General features: G+C 43.1%; 1 protein-coding gene and 1 pseudogene across 1 annotated transcript; both read right to left on the reverse strand.

The window, feature by feature from the left end:
* Positions 1 to 6,447: 6,447 nt before the first annotated feature.
* LOC125133277 (vomeronasal type-1 receptor 3-like) lies at positions 6,448 to 6,956 on the reverse strand (annotated as a pseudogene).
* A 2,212-nt stretch (positions 6,957 to 9,168) lies between these two features.
* LOC125134457 (ret finger protein-like 4A) lies at positions 9,169 to 14,583 on the reverse strand. Its single transcript, XM_047793787.1, has 2 exons — positions 14,298 to 14,583; positions 9,169 to 9,991 (listed from the first exon to the last, which is right to left on the reverse strand). Exons 1-2 carry the CDS (start codon positions 14,581 to 14,583, stop codon positions 9,411 to 9,413), a joined length of 867 nt encoding a protein of 288 aa, XP_047649743.1. The 3' UTR covers positions 9,169 to 9,410.
* Positions 14,584 to 21,213: the final 6,630 nt, after the last annotated feature.

Here is a 21,213-nt window from a genome sequence, read left to right on the forward strand (position 1 = left end):
TCTTTGCTCAGTGTTTCCTGTAAGTTATCCATCTTTGCCTCCAGTTTATTTCCAATGTCTTGCATCATCTTCAGCATCAACAGTCTAAAGTCTTTTTCCTGGAGGCTGAGAATCTCCTCGTTGCTTAGCTGATTTTCTGGGGTTTTTCCTTTCTCCCTCATCTGGGTTATAGTTCTATGCCTTTTCATTTTTATAGGTTTTTGGCATGGTGACCTTTTTGCAGACAATAGAGTTGTAGCCTCTCTTACTTCTGGTGTCTGCCCCCCTTGTGGCTGAAGTCAGTATGGGGGCTTGCTGTAGGCTTCCTGATGGGAGGGACTGGTGCCTGCCCACTGGTAGGTGGAGCTGATTCTAATCCTTCTGGTGGGTGGGGCTTAGTCTCTGGATGGGGTTAGAGGCAACTGTGTGCCTGAGGGGTCTTTAGGTGGCCTGTTTAGTGAGGGATGGGGCTGTGATCCCACCTGGATTGTTTTTTGTCCTGGGGCTTCTCAGCACTGATGGGTGGGGCCAGATTTTCCCAAAATGACCACCTCCAGAGAAAGGCATGCTGCTGAATATTCCAGAGTGCTTTGCTTCCAATGTTCTTCTCCCACAACAAGCCACATTCACTCCTGTTTTCCTAGAAGGTCCTCCAAGAATTGCAGTCAGGTTTGACCCAGATTCCCATGGAGACTTTGCTTTGCCCTGGGACCCAGTGCACATGAAAATCTGTGTATGCCTTTTAAGAATGGGGTCTCTGTCTCCCCCAGTCCTGTGGAGCTCCTGTGCACAAGCGCCACTGGCCTTCAATGTCCGATGCTCCGGGGGCTCTGTCTCCCAATGCCAGATCCCCACACGTGGGAGTTTGATGTGGGGCTGAGAACTCTCACTCCTGTAGGTGAGTCTCTGTCAACCACTTTCCAGTCTGTGGGGCTTCCCACCCGGGAGGTATGGTGTTGGTTATATCACGTAATCACCCCTCCTACCTCTTGATGTGGCCTCCTCTTTGTCTTCTGGAGTAGGATATCTTTTCGAAGGTTTCTGGTCCATTTGGTTGAAGATTGCTCAGCATTTAGTTGTGAATGTTGTTGTTTTTAGGAGAGAAGTTGAGCTCCAGTCCTTCTATTCTGCCATCTTAATCCCATCTCCCAGGGTAGGCAGTTATTATTATTCCAGCACACCAGAGGGAACTCTGGTCCCAAATCATCAGATGTGTGGGTGTGTGCACTGGAGCTCTCTCACATCATTTTTGTAGATGTCTATTTTTTATTTTTTATAATGATTTTTATTTTTTCCATTATAGCTGATTTACAGTGTTCTGTCAAATTTCTGCCTCACAGCAAGGTAACCCGGTCACATGTACATGTATGCACTCTTTTTTCTCACATTATCATGCTCCATCACAAGTGACCAGACATAGTTCCCAGTGCTATACAGTAGGATCCCATTGCTTATCCATTCCAAAGGCAATAGTTTGCATCTACTGACCCCAAACTCCCAATCCATCCCACTCCTTCTCCCTCCCTCTTGGCAACCACAAGTCTGTTCTCCATGTCCATGATATTCTTTTTATCACAGATACTTTTAGCTTAGGAAAAATTAACTATATTTAGTGTAGAATAATACTGAAATATTAAACTTTAATTTTCTTTACAACTCCCTTTCCCACTCCATCTTGTTCTGTTCTAGGCATTTTCCTTGATAAAAAATGAAGAGAAAGCGGTACACTTTCTGGGAGGAGTCGGCATTCCCTGAGCGAAGTCAAATTAGAGAAGAAGCTTCCCTTGGACCTCAAGTTTGGATCTGGACAGTCAGTGCATAAATGACTGAACCAAAATTAAGAGTGTTCCATGGACCAATGTCAAGCATTAAAACATACATGTCATTAAATGTGTTTTTTTTTTTTCAGTTGTGCGTGGAACTGAACACACATGCTTGTTTTTCTGTTTCTACAGGTCTCGTTCCCTTATCATTGAGAAAAATCAGTTAATCTTGGGTCACATCTGAATTTTTGTTTAGTTGATAATTTTCATTACACACTAAGTTAATCTTATGGAAAATAAAAACATTTGGAAATTGATCTGAAAGTTCAGAGCCTCTTAAGGAGAACAGAACTCTAAACTCGTCCAAAAGAAACAACCACAACAATACCAACACTGGAAACGTACTATTGTTTAGTTAATATAATCAATTTCTATTCATAATTCGTAAACTGTTTCAGACTATCTCCTGTTCTTTTGTTTCATTATGTACAAGAAAAAAGATTTTAGCCTTGGCTATATGGCTATGAGAAACTTAGGAATTTTCTCTGAGTGTGTCTGTGGTCAGAGTTTAATTGCATTAGTGCTTGGAGGAGCAGCAATGCCTGGATTCCTTCCAGGACAGATTCTTAGAAAGCTGTGATCATCTGCAATACGATTTGCAGGAGCAAAAAATGGACACAATGACTCTAGGACCCATCACTAATAATATAAGAGGAAATGATTCCAATATCATAGCCAGGAGAACCCCTACCCCATTTGTCAGAGACTCACTGAGAGAGAAAAGCTCTGGGTGAGGAAAAAATGTCCATTTCTCAAACTCGCAGTCCAGAAGGCAGGTTCCAAAGACAGCATAACTGTCCCTTGTGAATGAACAGATTCTTTGCAAAGGGCACATTCCTTTTACAGCTTGTCCCTACATCTGCCTTCCAGGAAGAGCAGCCAGTGAACCAGAGGGAGCACAGGACACAAACGGAATCACTGAATTTCTTGGCACACACCTTCCTTTGCGGTTCGAAACACCCATGATGGACAGTTGGCAAGTCAACAGATGTGATGAGCTGGTTCTGGGCGGTGTCAACATCAAAGGTTGTATCCACTATAGAAAGAGAGACAGGTCCAGCAGCAAACCCCCACCCTGCAGGCGTCCTCTTCACTTTAACTGAAAGTGCACCAATAACTGATTCACTTTTACTGCTGTGATTCCACTTCTCCCCTAAATCAGAATTTTCTTGGGGAAGCCTCCCTGGACCCTAGCTAGGTGGAAGTTTATACCCAGAATGAATGGTTATACGTGGAATGAAACCCTCATATTCCCACTAGCTATTTTCCTTACACAAATTGATATTCGATTACATATATTTTTCTTCAGTATGTCATAAACATGAAAAAGACACACAGAGTGATTATGGATTGGATTGGGATATTGAACATAAGACATCTTTCAGCAAATAACACATGTATTGAGGAAGATATCATCCACATTTCTCACTGTGTGTAGAATATTTACCAGCATGGAAGAGGAAATGGGGAGAAGACGACCTAGGGGTTGGCTCTGAGTTGGAGGAATCACAAAAAACTCAAAGATCATTATAAGTATGTGTGCATACGTGTGCGTGTGTGTGCGTGTGTGTGCGTGTGCATGAAAATTAAGTGATTATGAGCTCTCTTTGCTGTAGGTGCCAGGAAATGACAGACTGGTAGCAATGTACTGAGCTAAGAGTACATCTTGGTATCTAAACCCTCATCTTGATTGCAAAGAATCAGTATTTTTTTCTTCTTTTTTGGTGCAATAACTGATTAGAGGACTGGGTCAGGACCAGGACAGGAAGAACCTATAATAATTTTTTTAAGGAGTTCCTTTTGTGGCTCAGCTGTTAACAAACCCAACTAGGACCCATGAGGATCCAGGTTCAATCCCTGGCCTCGCTCCGTGGGTTAAGGATCCAGCATTGCCATGAGCTGCAGTGTAGGTCACAGACACAGCTTGGATCCTGATTTGCTGTGGCTGTGGTGTATGCTGGCACTGTAGCCTGGGAACTTCCACATGCCATGGGTGTGGCCCTACAAAGCAAGAAAAAAAAAAAGAATTTTTTTTTTAAGTTATGGGAGATGTATTGATCTACCACAGCTCAAATCTGGGGCAAAATAATCATTAAAGCAGCCAATGTTTATTCATTCAAAATACAATAGTTTGCATCTACTCACCCCAAACTCCCCATCTATCCTACTCCCTCCCTTTCCCCCTTGGCAACCACAAGTCTCTTCTCCATGTCCATGATCTGTCTCTGTTTTGTAGATAGGCTTATTTCTGCCATATTTTAGATTCCACATAGGAGCAATATCATATGGTATTTCTCTTTCTCTTTCTGACTTGACTTAGTATGAGAATCTCTCGTTGCATCCATGTTGCTGCGAATGCCATTATTATATTTTTTTTCACAGCAGAAATGGACACAGCAGAAACCGCTTGGTTTGAATAAGAAGGAAAAGTCCTGAAAACTAAATGCAACACACGTTCCTGGTTGGAAATTGCAACCAGGAAGAGAAAGACAAATACCATATGATATCACTTCTATGTGGAATCTAAAATATGGCAGAAATGAACTTATCTGCAGAACAGAAACAGACTCACAGATCTGGAGACAGACTTGTGACTGCCGAGGAGGAGGGGGAGGGAGTGGGATAGATGGGGAGTTTGAAGTGAGTAGATGACATTTATGATCCACTATGACATTTAGAGTGGATCAGCAATGAGGTTCTTCTGTAAAGCACCGGGAAGTATATCCAGTCTCTTGGGAGAGAACATGACAGAAGGTAATATGAGAACAAGAATGTATATATATATGTGACTGGGTCACTATGCTGCACAGCAGAAATTGACTCAACACTGTCAATCAACTACACCCTAATAAAAATAAATTAAAAAACACACGTGACCATTGCATGATCATATTTTAAGAGACAAATAAAATTTCTTTCCATCTTACTCCCAAAGTTATTTGCTTCAAAAGCACGGGTACCCTCGTTCTGTCTGGAAAGGAGAGAAAGCTCGGAGACTACCGTGCCTGTGTTCTCTGATCCCCAGAGTCTTTAAATTAATGCTGGTGCGTTCCATTTACCTATCATTTTATGCATTAAAATACCTCCACATGTGTGTTTTATATCAGGCTAGTGAAATAAAAGAGTGAGAATTTTGGATTAAAAAAAGTCTTTGGAACAGCTGGAAAGTGTTAAGTGATCCACGGAATCACCATATCGCAAGATTCTTACGTCCTCTGCGAAATGCTCAGCGGTACTTCTAACTACAAGATAATACTACTGGAACCTCTATATCCTGGAACCTGTATATCATGGCTAGAACCATCAATAAGAATACTTTTATCTTAACTCTCTTGATCTCCAAAATGGAGTATTCGAGGCGCCAGACTGTCCCAAAAGAAGGCAAACGAGAAAACAAAAAAGAAATAAGCGGGTAGGACAAATAGAGAAATAAGACCCAAGTCTCCTTTCCTCAGTGATGGAAACTGAAGGTTCAAATGACAAACAGGAAAAGGGCCACCTCTCTTCTCTCCTTCACGTCACCCCATCTAGCAAGTCAATCAAGTTTACTGAGGTCAACCACGTAGAGAAAACCCAGGTTTTAGATGAAGAAACCAGGAGTTGCCATTGTGGCTCAGCAGTGGTGAACCTGACTAGTATCCCTGAGGATGTGGGCTCGATCCCTGGCCTCACTCCGTGGGTTGGGGTGAGCGGTGGTGTAGGTCACAGACATGGCTCGGATCCAATGTTGCTGTGGCTGTGGCTGTGGCTGTGGCTGGCAGTTGCAGCTCTGACTCCTGGCCTGGGAATCTCCATATACCACAAACGGCTCTGAAAAGCAAAAAAAAAAAAAAAAAAAAAAAACACAAAAAAACCCCCCAAAACTCTATAGTATACTGAGATACGTGAGTGAAAAAAGGACACATACTGATATATAAAAACACCTCCATCCCCTAGGATTCTTATCTTCGTCTGTGAAATAAAATTGTCACCCACTTGGGGGGAACATTTATCTGGAACAATATTGGATTATGCACAAATCTAAATCAGGCAGTAGCCACAGCCGCGTGAAGATAAAATTTGTGAAAACACTTCTGATGTTCCTGAAGAAAGGAGGTTACTTTCAGATGGTGGCACTGATCAAGGGGAAAACTCACATCCTCAATAGTAGCTTGAATCTTTTGCAAGGTGATAATTTCATGGATTAATGTTCAGGCCTTCTGAGGCAGCGCCAGCCTTCAATTGACCTTCTCAGTTTATTGGCTGTCATGTAAAAATTTGTTACTGAGTACAAACTTCAAGGGTACCAACTTCCAGTTATAAAATACATGCCATGGGTATATGATGCACAGATGGTGACAACAGTTAATGATACTGTATTGCATAATGAAGGGTTGTAAGAGAGTCAATCTTCAAAGTTCTCATCATCAGAAAAAAATATTTGTAACTGTGAATGGAGATGGATACATGTTAACTAGACTTCTTGGGGTGATCATGTGCAATGTGTGCAAATATCCAATTGTAATGCTGTAGAAGTAATAGGAGATGTTACTTATACTTCAACCGAATATGGGCACTGAGTAAATAGATACAGAAGAGAAACACTGTGGTTGTTACTGAGGCAATCAATGACATATTTAGCACCTTAACCCTAGTTTCTAACACCTTAGGAGCAGATTCCAGGTCTTCTAGGGTCCCTAAGGAGCATCAGGAAAGGGTGAACACGGGGAAAACATGAAGTCAAGACATTAGAGGTCTGTAGCAACCACAGAAGAAAATCCAATACAGCAGCGATATAAAAAGTAAAAATAGAGTCAAGCATGGAGAAGATGACAAAGGTGACCCCCAGCACCGGGATGGAGTGCGTGGCTCTGGTCTCGGGGGGCATGGGTGGTGGCCAGTGGGAGTGCGGATACACTGCACCCTCTGGTGGTGTCTGTGCAAGAGAAGCACCATGGAGCCGCTGGACTAGACCATGAGGCCGAGAAACATGGCATCAGAGATGAGCCACAGGAGGACAGTACCTGCAAAGGGACTTGAGGATGAGCAGACCCACTTCCCTTCGGTGTCCGGATTATTCCCCGTGTTCTGTGGACCAGTCATTGTCATGGGAACAGAAATAGTCATGAACAAACTGGTCACCCAAGACTGGCACGGATTCCACAGGGGCCCCATTCCTCTTTCCCTCATTCTCAGGGGCTCCAGTGCACAGGGATTTGCAGTGAACCTCATGGCTCTGGCCCCCCTCAGAAACACCCCCCCCCCCACATTCCCACCCTCTACGTGTCCAGCCAGGACATGGATGGGCACTCAGGACAAGGTAGGGTCAGCACCTCTCCCACCCAGTGGTACTAACAGCACAGCTCTGAGTCCCTCTCCTGCTGGACAGCCCTTCTCTCCTGTTTCTGCCCTGAGATTGAACACAAGGATACGCTCACCTGCCTGGATGTGGCTCCAGAGCTCTGCTCAGGGACCTGTCCATCAGGATGGGCCATAGTTATAGGGACAGGGTCCCTGGACCTACTCTCCCTACAGAGGTACCGTTATTATCATGTCATCTGTAGTGTCGGTGACACTGTCTGCATGGAGAGGCTGGGGCGTCTCCAGTGAGGAGCAAATCTCATCCCCAGGGCTCATCCCCCTCAGCCACATCTGGTGATTAGTGACAGTTGCTGGCAATTACTGGGAAGGTCTATGTGAGCAGCTGAGCAGAGGGCAGGGAAAGTTTTCTGTGTTCCCTGTGGGAGAATCCAAGTGTAGAATAAAGTCTTAAATGGGGTGGAAAGACACTCAAAGGTGTGCCAGAGGCTCCCCTCACTCTGTTTCCCGCTGGGCATTTTCCTTTGTGCTCTCACTTGTGCAAACCGCTCCAAAGTTTGTTCACACCCATCATCAGCCTGTGGTCTGGGGGCTGGTCTTTCCCATGAATTTAAGTCCCACAGTACTTGCTATTTGTGGTCTCGGGTCTGCTTAATCTGGACCGTCGTCTATTTGACCCCGTGTTGCCCTCCTCACAATCCTCAGGTCTCCTTTCTGTTCCTATGACTCTGCGAGGAGGCTGGGATTTATTCTGAGACACACACGGATCTTTCTCCTTGAATCCCTCCTTGGACCACCAGCCTGTCCCCCAGAATGATAATAAAATAATATTTCATCTATATTGTTAAAAATAGAGGAAGTATTTTTGGGGATACGCTTAAACATTTTCTGAGACAGTCCCTATTTGGAGAACTATGAAAAAGGGCAGAAGAAGCAGGAGGCTTTTATAGGATAAAGAATAAAGAAAAAGGAAGAGAAAAACGGAAAATATCTCATTGGCTGGGGCCACATATGAGATGTCATTTGGGTGAGAAGAAACGGAAATAAGCACAATGTCCTGTGCTGGCTTGGTTGCTGGAGAATGGCTGGCTGGATACACTGTGTTTACATGGCGTGGAGCAGTGACAGACAAACAAGAGGTATCTAAAGCCCAGTTGCTGACCTGGCACCCATAGGGAAAAGCAACTCCAGCTGAGACCTAGACAGTTATTGCAACAATTTTAATACAAATAAAATGATGGCCTGGATCCATTGTTTTCTTTTGTGATTAACCTCCCAGCTTTAATTGGATCTCTTATTCCAGAATTAATCCAGTTTTGACTGGATTAAGGAGGGGAGGTGAGATGCTGAGTAAGGAGGGAAGAGGGACCCCCTCTAGTAAGAGCCCCCCCCCCTGCAGGGGGGCTCTCATTCCAGAGCTGAGCTGTCAGCAGAGGCACGTGGCAGCCACGGGAGAACATAGTGGACTTGCGGTGAGTCCATCAGTTTCTTATTCGTGCCTCAGGGTTCTCCAGAAGGCATCTTTGAGAGACAAGGTCTGCAGAATGGAGTCATTTACTAACTCAGAAAGTGTTGTCAGAGGCCAACCTTGTGCCAGGTCCTGTGTGTGCACTTACCAAGGCTTGGCTGAATACTCTGCCCTGAGAGAATTAAACTGACCCTGATTTTTATACAAAAGCTGGAGAAATGACCACGCCTTCATTTCTGAATCATCACAGCTTCACAGGCTGCCTGGGATGTTGAATTTCCCCCCTTGGCTTAACTTATCAGGTTCTGCCAGGGTTTTGTCACAGCCAGGTGGGTCCACTTAGGGTAAAAGGGTCTTGGCATGACCAGCAGTCCACTAGAAATGGAAAATGGCCCAGAGAGTTCAGCATGCACTTGAAAGGAATGTGTGTTTTTCAGTTGTTGAATGAAACAGAATACATGCACAGATTTTTACTGTTTAAACAGATCTTTTTTCCATAATATACAGAAAAGCAAACTAATCCTCAGAGTCACAAATGAGCTTTATTTGGTTTATAATCTTCATGATACACAAAGTTAAACTTATAGAAAATAACGACATTTAGGAATTGATCTGAAGGAAAGAACATAATGATTGGAACCGAAATAAACAAGTCCTGCAGGAAACCACAATGCTTATTCATTATGGAAATGTCCTTTCCCCTGATGTAACTTGTGTTGGATTCACGAGTGGTTCCATAATTCCATACCTTTTGGTATCGTCTGTGGAGCAAACAGAAAATCTCCCATCCACGGCCGTATGTTGTGCAAAGATTTTCCATCACTGTTTCTGTAATCAGAGTTTCATTTGCCAGACCCTGGATTTGCTGGAGGACTATCAATGCCTAGATTCACCACAGGACAGATTCTCAGGAAGCATTGAGCATCCTGAGTTGCACTTCCAGGAGAAAAAAATGGACGCAGTGGCTCTGCAGTAGGAAGTTTAGTGAAGGTGAAAATATGGGATCCATCACTGATGTGATAAAAGGAAATGCTCTTACTATTCAGATCCAGGAAAATCCCTACTCGGTGTAACCGGGGGTTCACCCTGAGGACGGTGGAAGGCACAGTGCCTGCAGAGTAGAATTGTCCTCTTCTCAAGCTCACCGTCCAGAAGCCCCGATCTGGGGACAGCTGAATCATGCCTTGTCGATGCACCGATTCTTTGCACACGCCCACATCCCACTCTCTGCTGGACTCCACGTCCACCTCCCAGTAATGACGGCCAGAGGTGAACCGAGGCAGGCCCAGGACACAAAGTGTGTCACTGAATCTCTCAGGACAGGCCTCCTTCTTCTGTTTCAAGAGCCCGCAATGAACAGTCTTCAGGTCCTCGGAAATGATGAGTTGCTTGTTGGCTGTATCCGCATCCAAGGTCACATCCACTGTGCAAAGAAAAACAAGCAAGTACATACACCATGCACCACAATCCACAACTTCTGAAAAGTCCCAAACATTTCATTCCTTTTCACGTCTCTACATCTATAGTTCTTTCCTGAGCATTAGGTTCTTGGGCATGTTTTCCTGATTACAAGGAGATCCAGGTCTATGGAGAGGACAAATGATTAAATGGAACGAGTCTTCTTCTTCATCTTGGGGTTCTCTTTACGTTAATTTCATAATCATTATTATTATTATTTTTAGGGCCACATCCATGGCATATATAGTAAGTTCTCAGGCTAGAGGCTGAATTGGAGCTGCAGCTGCTGGCCTACACCCAGCCATAGCAGTTCCAGATCTGAGCTGCATCTGTGACCTATGCCACAGCTTGTGGCAACACCGGATCCTTAACTAACTGAGCGAGACCAGGGATCAAACCTGCATCCTCAGAGACACTATGTTGTGTTAACCCTCTGAACCACAGTGGAAACATCTAATTTGATTATATATATATATTTGATTACATATATATATATATATATTTGATTATATATATATATATATATATATATATATATAATTGTATTTTATTTTTTTGTCTTTTTTGTCTTTTTCTTAGGGCCACGCCTGAGGCATATGGAGGTTCCCAGACTAGGGGTCTAATCGGAGCTGTAGCTGCTGGCCTACACCATAGCCACAGCAATGCCAGATCTGAGCCACGTCTGTGACTTACACCATGGCTCATTGCAATGCCGGATCCTTAACCCACGGAGCAGCAAGGCCAGGGATCAAACCCTCATGGTTTCTAGTTGGACTCATTCCCACTGCACCATGACAGGAACTCCTGTTTTTACTTCTTTGTGCATCTACCTTCTTCATTTACTGTTATTGAATCGGCAATTGCATTTCAGTCCTTTTCATTCTCTGGAGTTATGAAAAAAATAAAGACAACATGCTAGGACACTTGGGATGGGATGGGCTAACTCAGCATCAAGATAGAGAAAGGGATTCCTCTGGATGTAAGGATGTGCTGGGATCCCACGGCAGCCTAGAACCACAACTCAAGGGGGGCAGTGCTGAGAGGGTCTGGTCAACTGGAGGAGGGCTGCATGTATTGGTAACATCTCCAAATAACCCTGTATGGGGATGGGTGTGTACACCTGCTTGTCCTAATGTGCCTGTGTGGATGGAGCCCCAGGAGGCTCAGAAACAAACCCCCTGGACCAAAGGCCAATGGCTTCACTGGCTCCCTCCCAACATGGCTCTTTGGGAGATGTTCAGATGTTTTGACCATTGAAGAGAACTTGTGAAGGCTTATGAAGTTTCTGCAATGGGTTTCGCCATCCAAATCTTCCTCAGGGGCGTGCCCATCATGGTGCAGTGGAGCCAAATCCAACTAGGAACCATGAGGTTACGGGTTTGATCCCTGGCCTTACTCAGTGGGTTATGTGGCTTGGATCTGGCATTGCTGTGGCTGTGGCATAGGCCAGCAGGTGTAGCTCTGATGAGACCCCTAGCCCAGGCACTTCCATATGCTGCGACTATGGCCCTAAAACAAAAACCAAAAAACTTCCTCAGAAATCAAAGCAGTTGTTTACTTTTCCAATGAAACTGCTGGGTGGAATGCCTGTCACAGTACAATCATGACCTCCCATTCACATGCAAGGCATCACCCACTGATTACAGGACCTATCCTAGAAGATAGGGACTGGGTGAGAGAATGAGGACATGACACTCTCCAAGGAGCCTGGGAGGTTGGTCCTAGCAAGCTGAGTTAACACATCACATGTGCAGCTGAGCTCTGATAATTCCCCTTAACTCAGAGTTCTGAGCCCAAGTCAGGCATCTTAGTTCCAGGTCAGGGAGGAAATGAGATGTTGCCATGCTCAGGTCCAGACTTGTCAATGGCACTGAAACCTACAGTCACAACCATAGGCTCTTCTTCCATCCTTTGCCTGAGAGGCTTGTGCTTTAAAAGTTCTCCTTGTCAAAGACAACTTACAGAATGGGAGAAAATAGTTTCAATGATGCAACCGACGAGGGCTTCATCTCTAAAATATACAAACAACTTATACAACTCAACAGCAAAAACAAACAAACAAACAAAAAAACAACAACAAAAAACCCCCAAAAAAGAAAAAGTGGGCCTGAATAGATATTTCTCCAAAGAAAATATACAGATGGTCAACAGCCACATGAAGAAATGCTCAACATCACTGATTATTAGAGAAATGCAAGTCAAAACTACCATGAGACACCACCTCACACCAGTCAGAATGGCCATCATGAATAAGTCCACAAATAACAAATGCCGGAGGAGGTGTGGAGAAAAGGGAACCCTCCTGCACTGTTGGTGGGAATGTAAGCTGGTACAACCACTATGGAAAACAGTATGGAGGTACCTTAGAAAACTAGACATAGAACTACCATGTGACCCCGCAATCACACTCTTGGGCATATACCTGGACAAAACTTTCCTTGAAAAAGACACATACACCCCTATGTACATTGCAGCACTATTCACAATCGCCAAGACATGGAAACAACCCAAATGTCCACTGACAGATGAATGGATTAAGAAGATGTGGTATATATGCACAATGGAACACTACTCAGCCATAAAAAAGAACAAAATATTGTCATTTGCACCAACATGGATGGAACTAGAGTTTCTCATACTAAGTGAAGTAATTCAGAAAGAAAAAGACAAATACCACATCATTTCACTTATATCTGGAATCTAATATAGGGCACAAATGAACCTTTCCACAGAAAAGAAAAACATGGACTTGGAGAACAGACTTGGAGTTGTCAAGAGGGAGAGGGAGGGAGTAGGAGCGACTGGGAATTTGGGGTTAATAGATGCAAAGTATTGCCTTTGGAATGGACTAGCAATGGGATCCTGCTGTATAGCACTGGGAACTATGTCTGGTCACTTGTGATGGAGCATGATAATGTGAGAAAAAAGAACGTATACATGTATGTGTGACTGGGTCAGCTCGCTGTGCTATAGAAAATTGACAGAACACTGTCAATCAGCTATAATGGAAAAATAAATATCATTATAAAAAAAATTCTCCTGTCCACACTGACTGTGCACAGAATCGCCTGCGGCTTTTAAACAGTGCCTGTCTCTGGGTCTCCCTGCCAGAAGGGGTCAGATTCAGTGGGTGCAGGGTCCTGTCACTCAAAGTGTGGTCGCAGCATCCCTGCCCCCAGAGCCATGTCGGGAGTCCAGATTCACAGGTCAGCCCAGGGCTCCAGAATGCGAATCTGCATTTAAACTGGATTGTCAGGCAATTTAGATACACCCAAGTTTGAGAAAACATATGGTCGTGCCGGGATGCCCAAAGAAACACAATGGGAGCCCTGCGTGTCTTTTAAATTTTTTCACATGGTTAAAAATATCAGGTCTAGCCACGTTGCTGCAAAGGGCATTATTTCATTCTTTTTGTCTTTTTGCCTTTTTCTAGGGCTGCATCTGCAGCATATGGAGGTTCCCAGGCTAGGAGTCTAATTGGAGCTGTAGCCACTGACCTACGCCACAGCCACAGCAACATGGGATCTGAGCCACATCTGTGACCTACACCACAGTCATGGAAATGCCAGATCCTTAGCCCACTGAGCAAGGCCAGGGATCGAACCCGCAACCTCATGGTTCCTAGTTGGATTTGTTAACCACTGAGCCACGACGGGAACTCCACTTTATCCTTTTTTTATGGCCTAGGAAGAGTTCATTGTATATATATATATATACCAAGGACCTACTGTATGGCTCAAGGAAATTGACTCAGTACTCTATATGGGAAAAGAATCTGAAAAATAATGCAGATTTTACATGTGTATTATATACATAACCACTGATTCACTTTGATGTACAAACTAACACAACATTATAAGTCAACTATACTCCAGTAAAATTAAAAAACCCAGTCAGGTATATTTTCTTCTGATAATACATTGCATTTCCTCCAGTATATCCAACTCTGATGTCTACCTGTGGTAACTGCCATCTGTCTGGTGATCAGTAGCTACCAGTGGACACTGGAAAATTTCCAATGTATCTAATACTGGAAAGCACTGACCAAGGGCACGGTCTAAATAGGACCTTTGCTAAAGCCTATAGATAGTACATGTCTATACTTCGTATGTATCTATACTTAGAGATGCCAACAACTGTGGCTTAGAAGGAATAAAAATTTCAGGTGTCAGAATTCAGCGAATGCCCCTTTTGAGTGGAGAGCTTTTGAAAATACGCTTTTTTCCCCAGGGTGCTTTTTGGGTTGTGGGCAGGTTGTACAAGTGTCTTACCTTGGAGCTTCCGTATCCTCGGGTTCATCCGGAGAACCTCTGTCAGGTGGGGCTCTAAGTCCTTAACCTTTGAAACCAGCTCTCCAAGCTTGCGAGCACCTATGAGATCCTTCTTTTGTGAGATGACAGAGCAGTTGGGGCACAACAAACCCTCCCCATCAGGCTCCTTCTGCAGGGAATTGAGGCATTTGAAGCAGCAGATGTAGCCACATTTCAGGTACATGGGATTTTCAAGATAGGTCAGGCAGATCGAACATTTACTTGTTTCTTTTATGTGTTCAGCCATAAGTCCTCTATGGGAAAAATGTGCATGATATTGGAATTTCCATGACATGAGTGGATACTACTCCCCGGGTCACTTTTTATGATTTGAATAACCAAATCTTTTTAAATCTCATTTTTAAAAAATTAAAGCATAATTGGTTTTCAATGTTGTATCAAATTCTGCTATACAGAAAAGTGACCCAGTCATACATACATACACACATATATATATATACACATTCTTTTTCTCATACTATCTCCTATCATGTTTTATCCCAAGAGGTTGGATATAGTTCCCTGTGCTGTACAGTAGGACCTCATTGTTCATCCATTCTAAATGTAAAATAGTTTGTATCTTCTAACCCTAAACTCCCAGTCCATCCCACTCCTTCCTCCTCCCCCTTGGCAACCATGAGTCTGTTCTCCATGTCCATGAGTTTTCTTTTCTGTAGGTAGGTTCATTTGTGCCATACTTTAGATTCCACATATAAGTGATGATATCATATGGTATATGTCTCTCTTTCTGACTTACTTCACTTAGTATGAGAATGTCTAGTTCCATCCATGTTGCTGCAAATGACATTATTTTGATCTTTTTTATGGCTGAGTAAAATCCCATTGTAGAGATGTACCACACCTTCTTAATCCAGTCACCTGTTGATGGACAATTAAGTTGTTTCCATGTCTTGGCTGTTGTCAATAATGCTGCTGTGAAAATAGGGTTGCATGTATTTTTCTGAATTGTAGTTTTGTCTGGGTATATGCCTGGGAGTGGGATTTCTGGATCATATGGCAGTTCTACATTTAGTTTTCTGAGGAAAGACATACTGTTCTCCATAATGTTTGTACCAATTTACATCCCCGGGTCACTTTTATTTTTACTTGCATAGTGATTTGTAATCATTATTACTACCTAATGAAGATATAAGTGCAAATATAAATGACTCATAGCCATAACCTTCTGATTTTTAAAATGCTGTTTGGAAAGAAGGACACAATTCATCCTCTGGGTTTAATTTAGGTGTTGAGAGGGTGTATACCATGATAGAACGGTCAGATATGGTGTCCATCAGCCATGCACAAGTACTGAGCACCTTAGAGGGAGGCTTATCCATATTGAAAGGTGTTGTGAGTGTCAGATGCACACTCAGATTTGCAGACATGAAGAGTAAAAGACAACATAAATAATCTCCTTGAGAATTTCCTAATTTTATAGAGAAAGATAAAAATTGTCTACATAGAGGCGGAAAAAGCATTTTACAAAATTCGACATTCATTCCTGATAAAACTCTCCTCTAAGTGGGTAAAGAGTGAATGTCAGAATAGAGGTCATTCATTTAAAACTCACACTCAGCATAATACACAACAATGAAAAGCTTCAATTATTCCCTCTAAATTCGGGAAAAAGACAAAGATGCTCATTTTTGCTACTCTATTTAACATGGCACAAAAAGTCCTAGCCATAGCAATTGGACAAGAAAAAGAAATAAAGGGCATCTAAATGGGTGGAAAGTAGTTACACTGTCACTATTTGCAGAAGACATGATACTCTGTATTGATAACTGTAAAGTTTCCACCCCAAACTAATATGAGTTCAGCAGATCGTAGGATACAAGATTAATGCATAGGCTTCTGTTGTGTTTCTATACACTAATAACAAACTATCAGAAAGAGAGTAAAAAAAATCCCACTTAAAATCCCATCAAATAAAATACCTGGGAATAATCCTAACCAGGAAGTGATAGAATTAGACTTTGAAAACTAGAATATTGATGTCTTTTTAGGGCCGCACCCATGGCATATGGAAGTTCCCAGACTAGGTGTCAAATCAGAGCTGCAGCTGCCAGTCTACACCACAGCCACAGCAATGCCAGATCCTAGTTGTATCTGTGACATACACTACAGCTCACGGCAGCCGGATCCTTAACCCACTGAGCAAGGCAAGGGACAGAACTTATGTCCTCATGGATACTGGTTGGGTTTGTTACCACTGAGCCACAACAGGAATGCTAAAAACTAGAAAATATTGATGAAGGAAACTGAAGATGAGTCAAAGGAATGAAAAATATCTGAAGCTCTTGGATGGGAAGAATTACTGTTATTAAAATGGTCATTCTACCATATGCAATCTAAAATTTAATAAAGTTTTTATAAAATACCTCTGATACTTTTCACAGAACCAGAACACATGATTCTTAAATTTTATGGGAACATAAAGTACCCCAAATTGCAAAAGCAAATCTTTAGAAAAATGGTAAAGCTTGTGGTATAACCCTCCCAGACTTTAGACTATAGTATAAAATTACAGTCATCAATATGGTATGTTACTGCCACAAGAACAGACACATATGTCAATGGAGCAGAGTACAGAGCCCAGAAATTCACCCATGTGCCCATGGTCAGTTAAGCTACTACAAAGGAGGAAGGAATACACAATAGATAAAATACAGTCTCTTCCACAAAGGGTGCTGGGAAATTTAGACAGGGACATATAAAACAATGAGGTTAGAATATTGCCTCATGCCATACACACAAAAAAAACCCCCCTCAAAAACACTTTTTTTGGCTTTCTTTTTAGGGCTGCACTTTCAGCATATGGAAGTTCCCAGGCTAGGGGTTGAATCTAGGGGCTATAGCTGCCAGCCTACACCACAGCCATAGCAACACCAGATCCTAGCCACATCCTTGACCTACACTACAGCTCACGGCAATGCCAGATCCTAAACCCACTGAGCGAGGCCAGGGATAAAACCTGCATCTCATGGATATAGTCAGATTCATTTCTGCTGTGCCACAAATGGGAACTCCCTCAAAACACTTTAAAGACCTGAATATATGACCTGACACCCACAATTTCTAGAAGAGGACATAATAAGAACACTCTTTGACATAAATTGTACCAGTATTTTCACAGAACTGTCTCTTAAGGCAGCAGAAATCCAAGAAAAGAAAAGGGACCTAATTAAACGTAAAAGCTGTTGGACAGCAGAGGAAACCATCAACAAAATGAAAAGACAATCTACAGGTGGGGGAATATCCGCAGATTATTTTAGATGAGCAACTAATACCCAAAATATACAAAACAGGTCATATAGCTCATCATCAAAAGCCAAAAAACCCAATCAAAAAATGGGCAGATGACCTGAATAGATGACTTCCCAAAGAAGACAGAGCAGTCACCTGGGACATGGAAAGATGCTCAACATCGCTAATCACAGAAATGAAAATCAAACCTCCCACCTGTCAAAATGGATACCATCAAAAACTCTGCAAGTAACAAATGTTGAAGAAGATGTGAAGAAAAGGGAACCCTCCCTAGAACACTGTTGCTGGGATGGTAAACTGGTGTCCTCACTGTGGAAAACAGTATGGAGCTTCCTCAAAGAACTAAATATACAACTACCATATGACCCAGCAATTCCCTTCCTGGGCATATATCCAGACAAAACCACAATTCAAAAAGACTCATGCACCCCTATGTTCATAGCAGCGTTATTCGTAATAGCCAAGACGTGGAAACGATCTCAATGTCCATCAACAGGTGACTGGATTAAGAAAATGTGGTACATATACACATCACGGCTATGCCTCAGCCAATTTAAAGAATGAGATGCTGCCATTTGCAGCAACAAGTCAGTCCACCTGGAGGGTAGTAGCTTAGGCGAGTAAGTCAGAGAGAGAACGACAAATACTGTGTCATGTCACTTATAAGGAGACACTAAAAATAATACAAATGAAGGCCTATGTAAAACAGAAACAGGCTTGCAAGTATAAAAAGGAAACCTACCATTACAAAAGGGGAGAGGGAAGAGGGAAGGGAAAATGATATAAAATTAACAAATAGATATTACTACATACAAAAATCAATACACAACAAGGGTACACTGTATGGGACAGGGAGTTAATACTCATTATCTTATAATAACCTATGATGGATGGAATATTCTAAAAACACTGAATCATTATGCTGTACACCTGAAACAGTATTTTATTTTATTTTTTATTTCATTTTATTTTTTTGTCTTTTTGTCTTTCCTAGGGCCGCACCCACGGCATATGGAGGTTACCAGGCTAGGGGTCCAATTGGAGCTATAGCCACCGGCCTAAGCCAGAGCCACAGCAACGTGGGATCCGAGCCTTGTCTGTGACCTATACCACAGCTCACGGCAATGCCAGGTTCCTAACCCACTGAGCAAGGCCAGGGATCAAACCCGCAACCTCGTGGTTCCTAGTCGGATTCGGATTCGTTAACCACAGAGCCACGACCAGACCTCCAACACGGTATTTTAAATCAACTGTGATTCAATGAAAAATCCTGTAGCTGTGATGAGGATGTCAGCGCCCATGCATCTAATACATAACGATTTTTTTTTTTTCTTTTTAGGGCCTCACCCGTGGCCTATGGAGGTTCCCAGGCTAGGCGTCAAACGGATGTTGCAGCGGCTGGCCTACCCCACAGCCACAGCAATGCACGATCTGAGCTGCGTCTGCAGCCTACACCACAGCTCACGGCAATGCCTGATCCTTAACCCATGGAGCGAGGCCAGGGATTGAACCTGCAACCTCACGGTTCCTCATCTTCCTAGTGGGGTTGTTTCCTGGAGTCTAGAAAATGAATTTATAACCGCAGACCTGAGTCACCTTGCATTTGTACCAGACAGCACTGGTCCAGACCAAAGTTCCTCCAGCTCCCCACCTATCCAAGCAGCATGTGGCAAAAACTCATCACAGAAATGAAGAGGTGGAAAAGTCTGGCTTAAATGTCATTTATTGCTCACGGTCCGCTCTGGTGAGACTTTATTATTTCCTCAACCTGGGGATTGCAAATCTAAGTCCTGCCTCCTTCTGCCATCAGAGGTCTTTGTGTCCAGGGCACACACTGTGCCTGGCATTGAGCTGGCCTCAGACAGTACTTGCTGGCTTAATAAATCACCCCATTCCTGATCCTTTGCTTTCTTTCCCAGATTTGCCTTTTGCAGAAAACGGAGAAGTAAAAACGAAATCCTCTAAGAGTGACTCACCTCTACTCAACTAGATCCTCTTTGGCCTCCAGCTGCTTCTGCTGACAGCTCAGCTCTGGAGTGAGATCCACCTGCAAGGGGCTGTTATTAGTGAGGCCCCCCCTCCCGTCTCAGCCCAAACGGCCTCACTTCATTAATCCAATCAGAGTGAGACTTAAATCTGGCAGTAGTGACATTCGTTTCCCTCCATCATCAACAGGTTAACCCACTCAATGGAGATAATCGTATCTTGAAAGTGTTTAAACTGATAGAAACCAAATATTGCCATATTATCATTTTAGCATAGATCTTGAGTATTCTGTCTGTTGACAGTAAGAATTGGAATTAGGATTGAAATGAAAACTGCAATCGTCTTTAATCCTGAAACAAATGGACTAGTTTTAAATAGTTTTTCATCATGAAGGTAAAATCTCCCATTTTGAAGACAACTAATGAAACCGATTTAAGAGTCATTCCTAAAATCCCAGTCCCTAGACCACAGTCATTTTCTCAAAAGAGTGTTTTCTCTGTAAGTGTGAAGACACCCGTTTAGAAGTGTGGTAAACAAACCGCAAATCTGTCTCCTATCCGCCAGCCAGGCACAGTTCCAGGCTATGTTAGTTGCAACGTTGAAAGAAAAGATGCAAGATATTTGCTAATATTATTATTTCTTTTACACCACAACATAAAGCTCTTTTTTTAAAAAAATTTTTTAGACATAAATCTCTTTTAAAAAAAGGTTCAAACACTGACCCTTGTAAAAAAAAAAAAAAAAAGAAACAACTGACCCTTGTGATTGTGTGTGACTCACTGGTGACAAACATCAAACAGTAGAAGCAAAACTGGGAGATCCTGGGGGTGGCTTGTCTTTCCTGGCATAAAGGTCAGCTGGGCGGGAGACACATGAGGCAGGGCTCACGTCCAGAATCTATAACTGGACCTAAACTTATGCACCACCCAGCAATGCCCTTTGACCACCGTTTGCCTGGGGCAGGGGTGGGAGCTCCCAGTACGGGAGTAAATCATTCATCTAGAGGCTGCCCCCACTCGCGGTGGAGGAGAATCACCTGGATATGATTGTGGATGAGCATCAGCTCTTCCTGGGCCAATCATGACCCTGGACCAGAAAAGGAAACAATTCATTGTGGGGTCAGCTGGACAATTTGGATAGGGGTCTGCAGATGGAGCATCAGTTTTGTATCAGTGTTGTTTTCCTGAGTTGAGTGGCAGTGTGGTTGTTCTGTAGGAGACGTTGTTGGGAAAAAAAAAAATCACACTAGAGAGTTACTGATAATGTAAGAAATATCATGCACTTGCTCCGAGGTGGTTCGGAAAAACACTCTTATAACTTCTTTCCTTTTTTTTTTTTTTTTTTTTTGGAGGGGAGTGCTGCACCTGCTGCATATGCAAATTCCTAGGCTCGGAGTTCCTGCTGTGGCTCAGTGGTTAACAAATCCGACTAGGAACCATGAGGTTGTGGGTTTGATCCCTGGGCTTGCTGAGAGGGTTGGGGATCCAGCATTGCCGTGAGCTGTGGTGTAGGTCACAGATGCAGCTCGGATTCTGAGTTGCTGTGGCTGTGGCGTAGGTCAGCAGCTACAGCTCTGATTTTACCCCTAGCCTGGGAACTTCCATATGCTGCAGGTGTGACC

Source organism: Phacochoerus africanus, chromosome 8 (assembly GCF_016906955.1).
Source record: "Phacochoerus africanus isolate WHEZ1 chromosome 8, ROS_Pafr_v1, whole genome shotgun sequence".
In the NCBI taxonomy this organism is placed as follows: domain Eukaryota; kingdom Metazoa; phylum Chordata; class Mammalia; order Artiodactyla; family Suidae; genus Phacochoerus; species Phacochoerus africanus.

Excerpts from the sequence above, each read along its gene's own strand:
- LOC125134457 (XM_047793787.1), bottom strand. The coding sequence starts at position 14,583 with ATGGCTGAACACATAAAAGAAACAAGTAAATGTTCGATCTGCCTGACC. Across the intron at positions 9,992-14,297 it reads GAGGATACGGAAGCTCCAAG|TGGATGTGACCTTGGATGCG; the intron begins GTAAGACACTTG and ends TTCTTTGCACAG.